Source organism: Dermochelys coriacea, chromosome 7, assembly GCF_009764565.3.
Source record: "Dermochelys coriacea isolate rDerCor1 chromosome 7, rDerCor1.pri.v4, whole genome shotgun sequence".
Taxonomy (NCBI): Eukaryota; Metazoa; Chordata; order Testudines; family Dermochelyidae; genus Dermochelys; species Dermochelys coriacea.
Genome location: NC_050074.1, coordinates 77,946,573 through 77,962,198, shown reverse-complemented (window position 1 = coordinate 77,962,198; position 15,626 = coordinate 77,946,573). Strand labels below are relative to the sequence as shown.

The window sequence follows — 15,626 nt, the reverse complement described above, 5'->3', positions numbered from 1 at the left end:
AAAGTTTTACATTGTTTTGGTTTTGAGTGCAGTTATGTAACAAAAAAAAAATCTACATTGTAAGTTGCCCTTTCATGATAAAGAGAATGCACTACAGTACTTTTATGAGGTGAATTGAAAAATACTATTTCTTTCATCATTTTTACAGTGCAGGCATTTGTAATACAAATAATATAAAGTGAGCACTGTACACTTTGTATTCTGTGTTGTAATTAAAATCAATATATTTGAAAATTAGAAAACATCCAAAATATTTAATAAATTTCAATTGGTATTCTATTGTTTAACGCTGAGATTAATTGTGATTAATTTTTTTGAATTAATCACGTCAGTTAACTGCAATTAATCGACAGCCCTATTTTAAATCAGTTCTTACATTTTGAAATCATATGGTATGTCAGATCATTCATCCTGGTGTCTCCTTACAGAACCCATGGGTGAAAACCTGGCCCTACTTAAGTCAATGGGAATTTTGCCATTGGCACTGTTAATTTACTTCAATTGGACTGTTTGTACAAGTTTGGCCTGTGGGATTTGAACTAAGTTTAGGAATTTTAGTAGATTCCTCAGCTGTTCTACATATATACTAAGTCTGCATGTTAAATCAGTGTAATAATACTTTGCACTCATATAGTATTATTATTCATCTACCAAGTGCTTTATAAATCTCCCAGAGCTGGCTACACAGTTATTAAACATTTGTGGCTGTGTCAGATGACTCGAGCTCATGGGGCTAAGGGCTGAAGCCCGATCTCAGGGACCTTCCCTCCTCACTGGGTCCCAGAGCTCAGGCTCCAGCCTGAGCCTGAGCCTGAAGTCTACGCCACAGTTTTATAGCCCTGTAGCCTGAGTCCCACGAGCCTGAGTCAGCTGACCTGGGCCAGCAGAAGGTATTTTTGGGGTGTAATTTTGGGGGTAACCTTCATATACAACTCCTTGTGAGCTATTTGTGTGCTCAAACTAGAAACTGTTGGCTTTTATAGCTGGATGTGAGCCTTCGGGAGTTTGCTAACCAATGCTATATGAACAAAGACCAAAAGTGACAAAATCAGAAACATTAGCATAAATCAGCCATTATGAGTTGTCAGAAAGCTAACCTTTTCCAGACTAAAAATATTCTGCCCATGCAAAATTCTAAACAGTTGCTTTACAAGGTCATGTTGTCCACATCTGAAATATGGTCTCAAGTACACATTCACAGCCCATTCCCACCCAGATGTGCTACTGGATGTTATTTATTTTTTAAATTACTTTTGATGAATAATGTGCAGCCACTGCCCCCTTCTGGTTTTAGTATCAGTTCTGTACACACCAAGTATATGCCCATGCAAGTGAAAGAGTGGCAAACAAGACTCTTTAGGTAACTCATTCTCTTTCCTAATCAGGTTTAGACAGGTTTTTCATTAATGTTTATTTTCACCATCATAAAATGTGGATGGAATGGAAATAATTTCTTTAACATGTTATGAGAAACAAATATGTAATTTTACTGCTTAAAATGTTTTCAAATATTCCATTTAATATTTAGCCTAACCTTAGAAGCATGATTCATATTTAACCAAGTGCTTTCAAAGAGTCAGAGCTCTGTAACGTAAAAATGAATGGGTTTCACAGTTCTAGAACATATTACACAGTCTCTCATTTATTTGTTAGGTTTCATTTGGGGCTAACCAACATTTATACAATATGTGCTAAATATGGAACAATGCTAATGTACATTGAAGTAACAAATACAGTCAGAATAAAGTGTTACAAATTTCCAGACAAAACTCCTATTGAAGTCAGAAGCAGCTATGTCTGAGAAAGAAATGTAGGATCCAGTCCTATGTTTATGTCATTTCAATATGGTGGACATAAAGTGTTAAATGATACTCGAGTTTTTAACAAGTTCAGCAAAAAATTTAATCTGAATTTAAGAAAATAATCATAGATCAAAAATTATAATTACATGTTAATGACATTCTCTCCTTAATATATCCGCAATGTCTTCATATGGTGTTCTCTATTGTAAGCCAACAATATGCATCTCCATCAGTGAAAACTTACGAAAATATTGTAGATGGGGGTGGGGTGGGTGGAATGTTAGAATCAGATCTAAAAGTACTTTACAATAGGAGGAACACAAAGGAATGGAATTACTAAAAAGTTTAAAATTTTATCAGAAATTGCTATTTAGAAGTAGACTTCACTTTTATATTTTTGAACTACATATTCTTCTAATCCTTTTAGCTTACTAAGTATAGAGTAAATATAAATGATATTAGGAGACAGTAAAGTTGTGAAATTTGGATGAATATTTTCTCAATAAACATTAGCTCAAACGTTTCCTTTGTAAAAAAAATAATTAAATTCATGCCAACTGTGTTCTTTTGTTTTCGTAGATTTCTCTAAAACTCAGCACCACTTCTTGTCTAGCTACTCGGGTCTATTTTAATTTGTCTGTTCTCACAGAATAAGCCTCTTCCTGCATTTGCAGTTTTTCGTTTATCTCAGTCTGTGAAGACAATCAGAAAAAAAAGTGGTTACGATGGAGCTATTTTGTGCTGCACATTGTCTTTGTGGTTTTGACATATTATAGTGCCTTAAGACAGACATTATCCTGCACACACGTTCCTGTTTTGCAGACATTATGATGTTCCAGCCTGTACTTATGTGATAACACTTTATCATATTACTGTGTACAATCCCAATGTAGTAGGTCTGCCATGAACAGGAAGTGATATTGGGACAGCCATTTTTCATATAACCTTAAATTAGGGGATAGGCTAATTTGTCTGTATTCTCAGACAGATTTCACCACTAATCACCAAATCAAAACATTGGTCTGGGGTTTGGTTACTGCAGTGTTTTCTTTTGCTGCAGATATTAGGTCTCTAGTGTAATACATTTTACTGACCCATTACTAGAACTTAAAAAGCATATTGGAAATGAACAATAAAAAAAACAAGGTTCATGAGATGCTGCTTGTCTGTCTTGATCATATACATAATAATGAATATATATTATACATAGGAACTCCAGAATTCTGAAGCATTTCAGTGCTTAAATGTCAATGTAATATTTGCAATGAAGGTACATAGGATGTGACACATTTTAGCAAATTCTTTGGCAGTGATAATATGTAGCTGTCTGCAGTTCTGCTGCCTGTAGAAATCTGGGCACATTGGATCTAATTCCATGAATATCAGAGGCCTTGGAATTTATGTAACCTTTTCAATATGCATAGATGTATATGTCCATGGAAACAGATGGTGTTTCATAACAAAAATAGATCAGAAATGGAAATAACACAAGATAAAGTCCTTTCAAGTGTTTTAAGTTTTCTATGGAAGTTTGGAGAGGGTAAAAATATACTTCACTGACTCCACACAAAATGATCATAGATTTAGGGCCAAATTCTCTGTTAACTTCATATTCATTTCAATAGAGCTATGTAATTTATACCAGTAGAAAAATTGGTCCTTAAAATCAAGTGCTGAATTTCATCTAAGAAAGTTTGTAATAGGTTACCTTTTCAGTTAAACTTTAGGCCTTTAGCCTTAAAATCCCTATTACTGCCATACTCCAACATACCAAGCAGTGATGGCCAAATCTCAAAATATTCTGAAATTCTGAAAAGTTTGGATAAAGCACCAAAAAATCTGAATTCTTATTTGAACTTATCCAGATCTTATTTGAACTTGACTCAGATCTTATCTACCTTGTTCACTATGTTTGGGCCACTGTCAAGTACAAACGAACAAGTCCATATCCCATTGATCCGTGTCTTCTAGGTACGTACTTAATCACTTTCCTGAGGAGAATCTCCAAGTTAATTCTCTCACTCACAACCTAGCTGCCCTTCTGTTCCCACTCTTATATCCTTCTCTGATAAATGTCTTTAATGAAAATCAGCTGACCCTGTGGCAGCTCGTGCTTCAGTCCACTACCGTTACCATCACACCTACTTTGAGCCAGCACTGTGATCCGACACTTAATGCTATTTCCTTGATCCAACCAGCACCAGAGGATGTATTACATCCATTGGAGAAACAATGCAGAGTATAAGATCACAGTTCAATGTCTAAGAATGTAGTGGAAGGATTTTGAACATGGATCAGACAGAATCTAATGATAAGAGCAACTGGGGGTGGGGGGTGTTAAAGAGCTGAGAAATCAGTTGCAGAAGAGTCTGTGGAGGACAGATACTACAATAAAGAGGATATTATTCTCTGGGTAGGTTTCAGAGTAGCAGCCGTGTTAGTCTGTATTCACAAAAAGAAAAGGAGTACTTGTGGCACCTTAGAGAACAAATTTATTTGAGCATAAGCTTTCGTGAGCTACAGCTCACTTCATCAGATGCATTTGGTGGAAAATACAGAGGGGAGATTGATATACACACACAGAGAACATGAAACAATGGGTTTATCATACACACTGTAAGGAGAGTGATCACTTAAGATAAGCCATCACCAGCAGCGGGGGGGGGGGGGGGGGGGAGGAGGAAAACCTTTCATGGTGACAAGCAAGGTAGGCTAGTTCCAGCAGTTAACAAGAATATCAGAGGAACAGTTGGGGTGGGGTGGGGTGGGGGGAAGAAATAACATGGGGAAATAGTTTTACTTTGTGTAATGACTCCTCCATTCCCAGTCTCTATTCAAGCCTAAGTTAATTGTATCCAGTTTGCAAATTAATTCCAATTCAGCAGTCTCTCGTTGGAGTCTGTTTTTGAAGCTTTTTTGTTGAAGGATAGCCACTCTCAGGTCTGTAATCGAGTGACCAGAGAGACTGAAGTGTTCTCCAACTGGTTTTTGAATGTTATAATTCTTGACGTCTGATTTGTGTCCATTTATTCTTTTATGTAGAGACTGTCCAGTTTGACCAATGTACAATGCATCCGATGAAGTAAGCTGTAGCTCACGAAAGCTTTTGCTCATTCTCTGGATAGGTAACCAGAGCTTGATAGATGGAAAAAGTGCATTTCTCACTTGATCCTGCAGTTCTTTTTCATGCAAAACTCTCAATGACTTCACTGGGAGTTTTGCCAAGGTAAGGTCTGCAAGGTCAAGAGAAAAATGTGTATTTAATTTCTTAGAAAAGATGCAGGTTCTATTTGCATGTATAGGAAATCCACAATTCAGGCTTAGACTTTTTCACCTATTTCTAATGACAAGTTAAATGGGAATATGGAGTCAAACCTGGAAGGCATTGCACTGGTGTCAGTTTTCCAGCTGATGTTTCCCATTCATGCATAATCCATACAACTACAGTTTCTCAATATCAAACTATTTTCAGATAATGTGATATTGTTAGTAATAAACTTTCTCATTCAAATACGTATATCACTGTGAGCAAATGTGCACCATATAAAATTTTAATGGTATGTTCTGTTTACAACAGCTAATACAGAGTGATAGATGCAATGAAGACAATAATAATGGATATTGAACAAGGTTTTGGCGTTTCTTTTCAGTATGTTCAGATGTTTGATGGAGCAGGATGCAATATGAGATGGTCAAATAGTCCATTCCATTGGGACAACTCTTATGTAACTACATACAAAGAAACTAAAGTATAGACTAGGCTTACATATGTTTGTAATACAAAACCTACATAATAATGAGTGTGTGTATAAGTTTCAAAGGCTGCATGTTTCTGAAAATTTATATTGAGCATATTCAATATGGCATGTGTTTCTCTCACTGCATCAGATCCTACACTACTGAAAAGGAATTTTTCCATTGATATGAAAGAGAGCAGGATTTAGCCCATACTTTCTAAATAACACAGCACTTATGAAGATGTGTTTATATGTTACTGAATCTATTTTTGGCTCTTATTACATGTGAGATGACTAATTTGCAAGTTATGTATACCTGTTAAACCACATTCCTACAGCAGATGAATGTGTTGTTTGTCAGCATAGTGTGGGTACAGTATACAGTCATTAATTAGTTAATTAACTACAGTTAGAATTAGTGAACGTATTTCTAAAATAGTTCCTGAAGGCTGCCAATAATTTCATTTGTGATCTGACCCAATACTGACTTAACATCTTCAACAGTGAACTCAGCCATAGGATCTATATTCAAGGATTCTGTTTCTGGTTGGAGCCCTTCTGGATGACATTCTTGATCGATTTCCTAATAAATTAAAAGTAAATGCCACAACAAATGTTTCAGTTTGAACATTCCACTATTATATACAATATCAAAGTGTTGCCAGCCCAAAGGCACAATAATAATGTGCTGTGCTGGCATGTGAACGATTCTAATTTGGAAGAGATCTTCCGAGTTATTTTCATTGGACAATACTGAAAAGACACACTGCTGAGATATTGTGATTGTTTCCTGAGGAATGGTGGGAGAGGCTGACTGAATACATGACATACATGCTCCCTTGCTGACCAATTAATACAACAACAGCAACTTCATTCAGTCTTAAAACTGAGTGCACATTATACCCTGGTAGCATAAGATGGACAGAGGAATCAAACTGGTGACTTTCACTGTGTTCCTATGGGAAAAAGTGGGGGGAGGGGGGAGAGGGGGAGCTGGCTCATAGTAGAAAAGATGAAAAAAGAAACCCTTACCTCAGTTTCCACCTCTGATTCTGGGGGTAATACAATAAATGATGAATACATATCGTAAGATATACCTTCTTCAAGCGGAGCAGGGAAAAGTGTATCCATTGGTTTGACAAGTTCAACCACATTCTGTTTGGATTAAAAAAATCTCATTGTAATATTGGATTTAATTCTTGCTCACAGCTTTGTGAAGACTTTTTGAAAGGAAGCAAAATGCTTGTCTCACAACATACATAGTATGTTTTTGTTACCATCCAAGTGCTTGATATTGGAAAGCCTACTGACAACTATTACAGGTCACTGTTTACTTTCTGACATGTGCTTCCAGGGACCCTCATTAAAACTGAACAATTTACCTGGAAAGAGCTGTTGATTTCCATAGGTTCCATAGCACTGCAGTTCCATACCGACATGGATAAAGAAGTCTGGAAACTAAAGTGTTGGACATACCTTAAGGGTTATTATAAAATATAAATTTGTCACTCCTGAATAAGAATGTTTGTTGTATCTTAGAGTCAAAGGTCCCAGTTCATCACTGCATTATTTTAATAATTCTAAAGGACTTATATTGGGGTTACACAGTGCCAAGTCAGGCCCCAAGATTATATGATGTAATAATCTTCAAATATATTACTATAATTTAATACTGTTCATAAGTGATCATCTAACTATTCCTTCTAAATCAGAGACTAAAAGAAACCAGTATAAACAATAAAAACTAAATTAACTTTTTAAAATAAATTCAGATTTAATCATCGAATGTGTTTTTTGAAACATAGATAAGGTTTTGGTTTTTGTTAATTTGTTTAACAAAATTGTTTAATTTGGGGTGTTTTACCTTACAGTTTCCCTTTCAAAAGAGTCATAGTTAAAGGCATGGAGGGACCACAAGCTCATGACCTCCTATATATCACAGGCCACCAATACCATTCAGCACCTGCCCATTTAAACCCAACAACCAAAATGAGACCAAAGTAAATGAGACTCACAGGAGACTAAATTATTACGTGATATAGACAAAGAATAAGAGGGACCGAATTGCACCAGTGCTTGAGGCCCCCTGCAATGGGAAAGAAATGATTAAGAGAGATATACCCAGATAATCCTAGCAAATGACCTGCAACCACATGCTGCAGATAAAGGTGAAACCCCGCCAAAGGTCACGACCAGTCTGATCTGGGGGAAAATTCCTTCCTGACCCCAGGGACTCTTCCCTCCTTTTCTGTTCTGAGTCTTATAACACCCTTGAATTGTCAGATTATAAGTAAATTACAACACAACTAGTTTCTTTTATAAACCATAAGAATCACAAAATTCAAACAAAAGATATTAAAAAGTGCCTGACATGGCAAGGTCGACTATGAAATATCTTGTTTAGTAATAACAGGTTTATGAGCAGTACTATACTTCAAAGCCAAAATGCAGTGAAAGGGCCATTATGAATTGTCCCTTCCTATATGCTGCATTCTTAATAAGTCCAGAGGAAAATTAGAATGAATGAATTGTGGTGAAAGCCCAGAGCCAACAACTGCATTTAAATGAATCCTTCTAATGTAATACTTTCCTTTAAAAACTACAATTAAGTCTTTGTATTTCCTTAGAACAAAGCCTCATGTTTAACACCAGAAGTGGTTCTGTAGTAAAATCTATTTAAAAACACAGAAGGAGACAGGGTCAGTATTATACTCCTGCTTATAAACAGTTACAATTTCCCTAAAAGAAACTTATAACTTTCTGAAGTCTGTGAATAGGTTTAAGACAAATCACACTGATCTATATTAAAATATTTGTGCTGCTTATTGAAAAATTCTGAAGTTTTTTTTATTTTCAGTTATTTACTCATGACAAAATTGTGTTGTTCAAAATATCTTCTTAAATCACTAATTCTTGAGCTGTGAGAAACAGTTTGATGGGGGAAAAGCTGACTAAATATTATGTTAATGGATTATGCAATCTATTTGTGCTAATATGGTGTTGCACTTGCCACAGAAATGAGTCAGATCTTCACCGACTGCTATAAGTCCTATAGTGCAAAGGAATCTTAAACCACCCTTAAAGTGGCTGATGAGGATTTCCCCATATTGGAGGAATCCTGGGCTGGCCCCACCAGTGAAGAGGGTGTCTTGATCAGCTGGGGACAAGGGGAGATGTGATAGAGACAGAGGAAGTGGAACTAAATCACAATATGCTTTGCCAGTCTCCAGGTGGTGCAATGCTCCCTGGGGAACCATGCTAACTGTAGCAAGTTACAGCTGCCCAGCCGCTGCTCTAACTTGCACTGGAGGTCAGTTTGGTGAAGGTGGTTTACAGCCAGCTTTGGATCCCCCTTCAGCTGCACCAAGTATGACCTTGGTACAGCTGAGGATTGCACTTACTTGTTTCAATGTTACCCTAAACCTATAACCGTATACAATTACTTTTCATTTAATTCTTTTCTAGTGGAGGTTTGCATAAAAATGGAAAAGTCTTAAAAAGTAGTCATGTTGTATATGCTGTGTATGCCATTTGTATTTTTTGTTGAGAACTAGCAGACTGACTTTTCAGAAATGTAGGCATAGCACAGATAATAAAATAGGATAAAGGAATATTTCTAAACAGAACAATAGCAGGATTAGTAAGAAATTCTAATAAATGAGTTCCACAGATGTGGTGGTGGTTATAAAATTAACTTTGCATAAGTTATGAATATAGAATTACATTTGCCCCAGATGTTATCTGTTACTTAAATTAATGTTGCTTAAGTTACCATTGTAATAAATAATATAATATAGTGTTGGATATAATGTAAGTTTCTATTGCATAAAAACAAGCAATGACATAACTTTTAATAGTGTATGTAAAGAGTTTTTAATATTCTATAAATGACTGTTTGGTATATCTTAATAGTCATAGCACAAATGCCCACTCTCAAAATATTATGGAGATTAAAACTAGCTATTGACTTATGCAGTAATTCAAGTCATTGGAAAACTCTGCAGTATTTACATATGCAGTATGAAGTGAACCACTCTATTCATGGAATAAATGTCAGAGTTTGAAAATCAGCAAAAGCTAATATTAAGGTCAGTTTGGATTTACTAATACGTTTGCAGAAAATCAGAATCTACATTTGATGCTTGTGTGTTTCTTCTTGAATGAGAAAATGTAATATTTTGGCCCAAAGCTCTATTTGCTTCAAGCTTTTTGTATCCTAAAGAAACTTTAAACTATTTTTCCCATCTTACAAACCATCTAAAGTACTGTACTATCCTCCACATGATTAAAACTTTATTTCTTTGTAGTAAATCTTAACCAAAAGGAAAAAGTGCATGTTATATAAAGGATGAAAAGTATTCCCAAATTTCTGCCTTATGGACCTAATCTAAAATCCAGTGATGTACCGGTGAACCTTTCCACTGACTTCAATACGGTTTGAATCAGGCCATATATGAATGATAGCAAAATTAGAAACTATTCCTTGTTTCTTCTGTGTAAATCCACGCGCCATACTTGTGGATTTTTAAAAGGTATGCCTTAGGGCCACATGATACCTGCAGAGCCACACAGGCTTATCTCTAAAAAGTGACTTAAGTGAGATTTCTTGTGGCCAAAACACTTAATGCAGGATCTGCAGGATTTTACCAGCTACTCTAAACATGCTTAACTCCTGATCTGCAAATTTTCTGAGCTTCAGACATTGGGATGAAAGTCTGTGGTTTATATGGTAGAATACTTGGAATGAATAAACAAATGACTAGAGCTCTAAACTCATACTTTTGGCCAAACCACCAGTTTAGCCCCATCTTCAAGCACATATGCATACAATTTGCCTACTGTAGCTGCTTAATAGGCATAGCGGAACACCAAAATTCTAAAAGAGCACCAATTTTATGGGGAGGCTGCTCCTGCTGCTAGCACCTCAGATACATTGCTTATACTACTTAGCTGCAATGTGGTGTGCACATTTGAGGACATAAGCAAGCCCAAAGAGTGAAGGCTGTTAACGGCCAAACAATCATTCCAAATATAGGACCTATGAAGTCTGAATAGGATGGCAGAACTGAATTCTACACTAATCAGGGGCTAAATTTTTCCTCAGCTTTCTTTACTTGCATGGGAGCTGTGTATGCACATTCAAGGGCAGAATTGGACCACATGAAGACAACTACAATTACATAAAAGAAACCGAATAATAAATCACATTTCTTCTTTATGTTCCTTTTCTTTATCTTAGCATTTATGTTAATCCATTTTAGAAGTGGGTTTCTCAGCTATAGGAACTGAGCAATAAGCAAATACTTGAACTGTGAAACTCAACTTCACCAGGAATGAATCTGGCCCAAAATAGCTATTTTAAATAATGTGATGCTATAACTAAATTCACAAAACAGGATATTTCCCCCCCCCAAAGCCGTAAATCAGTCAGTGACTTCTGGCCTCAAGGACATCAGTGTCATCTGAAATGTGGTAATTTATATTAATGAATATCAATATTAATTTTTAAATAAAAAGATTTGCTACAGCCATTATGTTTACATATGGGATATTATTTATCAGTTGTGTTTCTCCTTTCCTACATTTTGCCCATAAATTATTGTAAGGAGAAACAGAATCATAGTTATAAATATTTCCCCCCGAGTTTAATCTTGTAAATATCCTCTTATTGTTTCAGTAGGTGCAAAAGGTTCTCCCCTGTTAGCCAACAGGCAGGATTTTCTTGATACTCCAGCAACTGCTGCCAATTTAAATGATTGGACAACTAGAAAAGGGTGCTCCTACAGAAAGCAATCAAACCCTTCCTTTCTAGAGGCCCCTCTGTGGAAAACGCCTCTTAATGTCACATTCAGGGGCTGCCACAGTTTCAGGGACCAAAGAAAAGGAATAATGCCTCCACTTTACTGGATTGCAACATGCTTTCTTTGTTTTTAACCAGGCTTTCAATTAATATTGCCAATTCTTAATACATTACAGACATCATGGACAGGACAATGAAAATATTTCCAGTGTGCTTCCACACAGAAGGCATCAATGCAGTACTGATTCACCTTGGAATAGTAGCTGTAAATTCATATTGTGTTCACAGTAATGCTAACCTTCATGGAAACATGGGATTACATGAGGATTTCAGCTTCCATTTAAAAAAAAAAAAGTTAGTGTCTAGCCCTTGTGGTTGCTGAGAAAAGATTGCAAATATAAATCATTGAGGCTCAAAAACCAAAAGGCAAATAAAAGAAACCCAAAATTTATTATTTTTAAGTCAATACCATGATTTCTTGGGGCTTGACTCATGATTTTCAAATGCTTGGAGTTGGCAAAACTGAGGTAATACCTCTTTAAGCCATGTACAGTGTTGTAGGAGTTTGGGGTGGTTGTTTTTTTTGAACACCAGAAAGCATGGCTCCTGTGTGTTTGAACCCTGCAAACTACTTACTGTCATCCCCCCTTTCTCTCTCATGGAAGTTCTGCCAGCAAATAAAGCACAGAAGCTGGTTCCAATGTAGGTTGCAGGATTTTGTTAATACAGACACACACGCTCCCTGAAGAAGACGACTCACAGAGCACGTGTGGTTGGCACAACTTTTACAAACTGGCAGGCCAGCCTTGACATTCTTGGTTTGAAATCAGAGCTGTTCATTATATACAGAGATAGAAAGATCTGAAATAAAAATCCAGGGACATTTGGACACCAAATGTCTATCTTAGTCGTCCAAACATTTTAAAACTTAGAAGTTTTACCAGTCATAGGATACAATTTCAAAGACATTAAATTTGTACATGGCATGTGTAGCTACTCTAAGTGATGGAAAATAACCTTTCAGAAGAACTGTTGCCTATAAAGCCTCCAGGTGAGTCGCAAAGCAAGCAGTCAGAAAGGTGACAAAACCAGCCTTAGATGAGCTATATGAATTGAACAACTGCCCTCAGCTTGCCACAAAGAAAATATATGCAGTCGCATGGACAAGAAATAAAAGCAAGGAATATGGAAGAAACACACCATTTGTAAAGATGTGGGGGCAGATTGCTTGTGATGAGAGACACGATATGTAACTATGAGAATAGTATGTGAATCTAGTTAATGCAAGCTCTTTACATGTTACACTAAACCAGCGTCAATTGATAATTATGGATATTGATGATCTGTCAGAGGCAGTGGTCAAAGACACACTGCTGAAGATGGCACCCGGAAAAGCGGCAGGTCCAGAAAAAATCATGGTGGAAATTATCAAAGCCTTGAGAGAGGTTGGTCACACGGCATGTAACTCTTTGAGCAGTGGTTCTCAAACTTTTTTTTTCCCCCACGGACCTCTTGAAAATTGCTGAGGGTCTTTCCAAATATTGTTTGTCCAAATATTGTCTTTCCAAATATTGTATCGTTAGCTAACTATTGTAAAGCACTTTGGATAAAAGCACTATATAAAAAAAACCCCTTAATTATTATTAACATTTTTTGTTCTACAAATAAAAGCACACAACTTATACTTTAATATCAGTAGTCCCACCTTTCTAGTGTGATGGATGTGCCCTCTCTCCCCAGCCACGGCAGCCCCCGAGCTCTGGCAGGGAAGGAGGAGGGGGGTCTCTCCTTCTCTCCCCTGTCACAGTAGCCCTCGAGTTGGGGCTGGGAAGGAAGGCTGTCTCTCCCCAGCAGCCGCAGTCCTGGTGCTGGGGAAAGTCACCTCTTTCTCTGGCTGCAGCAGCCCTGCATATCCCAAATTCCCCCCAGCCCCTCTTCTCACCTCACTGGCCCCTCCCACATACCTCCTATTCCCTCCAAGGCCACCAACTCACCTTACATGTGTGTCTTCTCAGGGGCCAGGCACCTAATCAGTGGAGCCACGCGTGCATGGCTCCACTAATTAGGTGGGTGACCCACCCTTCATTTATTTGTGTGTGGCCGCCCAGGCCTGCACCTTAGAAGGAACTATCCGTGGACCACCTGAATGGAGCTCGCGGACCACTGGTGGTCCATGGATCACAGTTTGAGAACCTCTTTCTTAGAGGGAATCTCTTAGATGTGATTGTCACATCTGCAGAATAGTGGAGCCCATTTGAAGATAGGAGCAGTTTGGTTGTAGAAAAGGAAAAAGGAAGACAAATGTTATGTTCATTGTTAGACAATTGGTAGAAAAGAAGCTGGAAAGGAAAAGAGCATGGTTGGGCTTTCCTTGAATTGGAGAAAGCATTCAACAAGCCACCAAGTTGACTGCCGGTGCCTCTGCTGTGATTCTATGAGGTACTGGAGGATCTTGTCCAGATAATGTTGGGTTTGTATGATGGTTCTAAGACAAAAGTGCAGATGCCCTTGGCCTTCGGTATAGTGGAACATTTCAAGGTGAAGGCTGGATTCCACCAGGGATCAGTATTTAGTTCATTACTATTCATAACCAATGGATTTCATAATGAAGCAAATTCAAAGAGAAGATGGGACAAAGTTGATCTATGCAAACAATATTGCAGGAATGGCTAATAGTGAGGAAGATTTCATCCAGGTGATTCATGCCTGGAACAGGGAACTAAGACATTTTGTCTCAAAATGAGTAAAAAAATAAAGCCTGAAGTCCTGTATGTGACTCACATGGAATCAAGACAGATGAATATCATCGAGGGCCTGCTCCTACATCAGGTTTCTGAGTTTAAGTATCTTAGGGGATGGGTAATAGCAAATGGAGAAAACGACAGAGAACTGCAAGCAAGGTGCCTGAGCGCACACGAAGTCTGGTGAAAGATAAGTGCAGGATTTAAGATATATATATTGATTATATCTTACAAGTTAGTCAGTGAGGTAAGAGGAGGTATTTATACCTTTAGCGAAGACTGCCTTCACTTCTATCTACTTGAAAGGAAAGATGGCAAACAGATTTGCATGAGTACCTGTTGAGTTTAGCTGTACAATGGCCTACAATGTTTTGAATACTTAGGTGTAAAAAATGTGGTGGCGCTACATTTGTCTCCTGTGGGCCCACCATAGTAGCAGATACTAGAACCCTGCACAGAGCTGCAGGTTAATTACTCTTGGTTCACTGGGACAGTTGCAGCTTCTGAGACTTCATCTGAATATAAGGGAGGTGTTAGTGACCCTCATCCAGAGCTAACATGCTACAAGTGTGAGGGAAGGACCCTGAGAGGCATAGACTGGAGTTCATGTAGTCTTATTTTGGAATTGGCTTTCTGCTAATAAAATCAAATTGTAGAAGGGGGACTTTTTGATTCTGTGATTAGTGACTAGCTATTGCCTGAAGCTAGATACAGATTCCATCAGATCACCTATTCTGTGAAATGTCAAGTCCTTGCCTGTCATACAAATGTATAGTACATTCTTCTCTTATCTTATGCCTCTGATTAGAGCACTCTCTGCATGCAAGAGTGGTCATACACAACTCTTCCTGCCCCATAACTAAACAAAACAAAAAAAAACAAAACAACCACCCAAACCAAACAAACCATGCATTGTGTGCAGCCTCCAACTGTCAAATGTCCAGGAAACAAATTGTCTAAATTCCTCTCAGCCCATGGGTGGAGCCAGTATCATTACACTACCCTCCTCAATTAATTCTCAGCTGATGTATAAGTAAAATAGTTGTTTAATTTTTAAAAAGTTGGCATTAAAAAAACTCCTAAACATAATATTGATTTTAAGCTAGTAGGATGTACAAATTGCTCATGTGATTTAAAGAGTGCAATATGGTGTTTCTTTTTAATATGTTGCACTGTAAAAATGTTCTGATATAGGGTGATATAAGGACAGTAATGTTGCATCCTGTGCTATTAGACATAAAATATAAAGAGCATTGGCTTAAGTCTTTGCCTTGGAATGTGTAAGTTTCTGTTAAAACAACAAATTGTCCTGTGGACTATAAATTCAGTCTCTGGTTTTATTGGAATCACATTTTGCTTTGGGAAACAAGCATGCAGGAAAACAATCAGTAAATATTTTAAACACATCTCAAAACAGGCACGGTTGTGAGATCAGTTGCTATTATTCTTCCTCTGTGAACTGTAGTGTGTTTTAAATCCATTTCCATATTTTTAATTAACACCTCGTTCAAACAAAATCTTACCGTAGGTCATTTTAATCACAAAT

At 37.3% G+C, this 15,626-nt stretch overlaps 1 protein-coding gene across 9 annotated transcripts in view; it reads right to left on the bottom strand.

Moving 5' to 3' along the window:
• Positions 1 to 2,337: 2,337 nt before the first annotated feature.
• CABCOCO1 (ciliary associated calcium binding coiled-coil 1) overlaps positions 2,338 to 15,626 on the bottom strand; it is an 82,493-nt gene continuing 69,204 nt past the window's right edge. For 7 of the 9 annotated variants that reach the window (XM_038411821.2, XM_043518920.1, XM_043518924.1 and 4 more), the window contains 3 exons: positions 6,572 to 6,694; positions 5,982 to 6,122; positions 2,338 to 2,494 (listed from right to left, as the gene is read on the bottom strand). In XM_038411821.2, the coding sequence (XP_038267749.2) occupies positions 2,426 to 2,494; positions 5,982 to 6,122; positions 6,572 to 6,694 (333 nt within the window). In that variant the 3' untranslated portion in view covers positions 2,338 to 2,425. The remainder of the gene's footprint in view (positions 2,495 to 5,981; positions 6,123 to 6,571; positions 6,695 to 15,626) is intronic. The other 2 variants (XM_038411831.2, XM_038411832.2) reach the window with 1 other exon arrangement.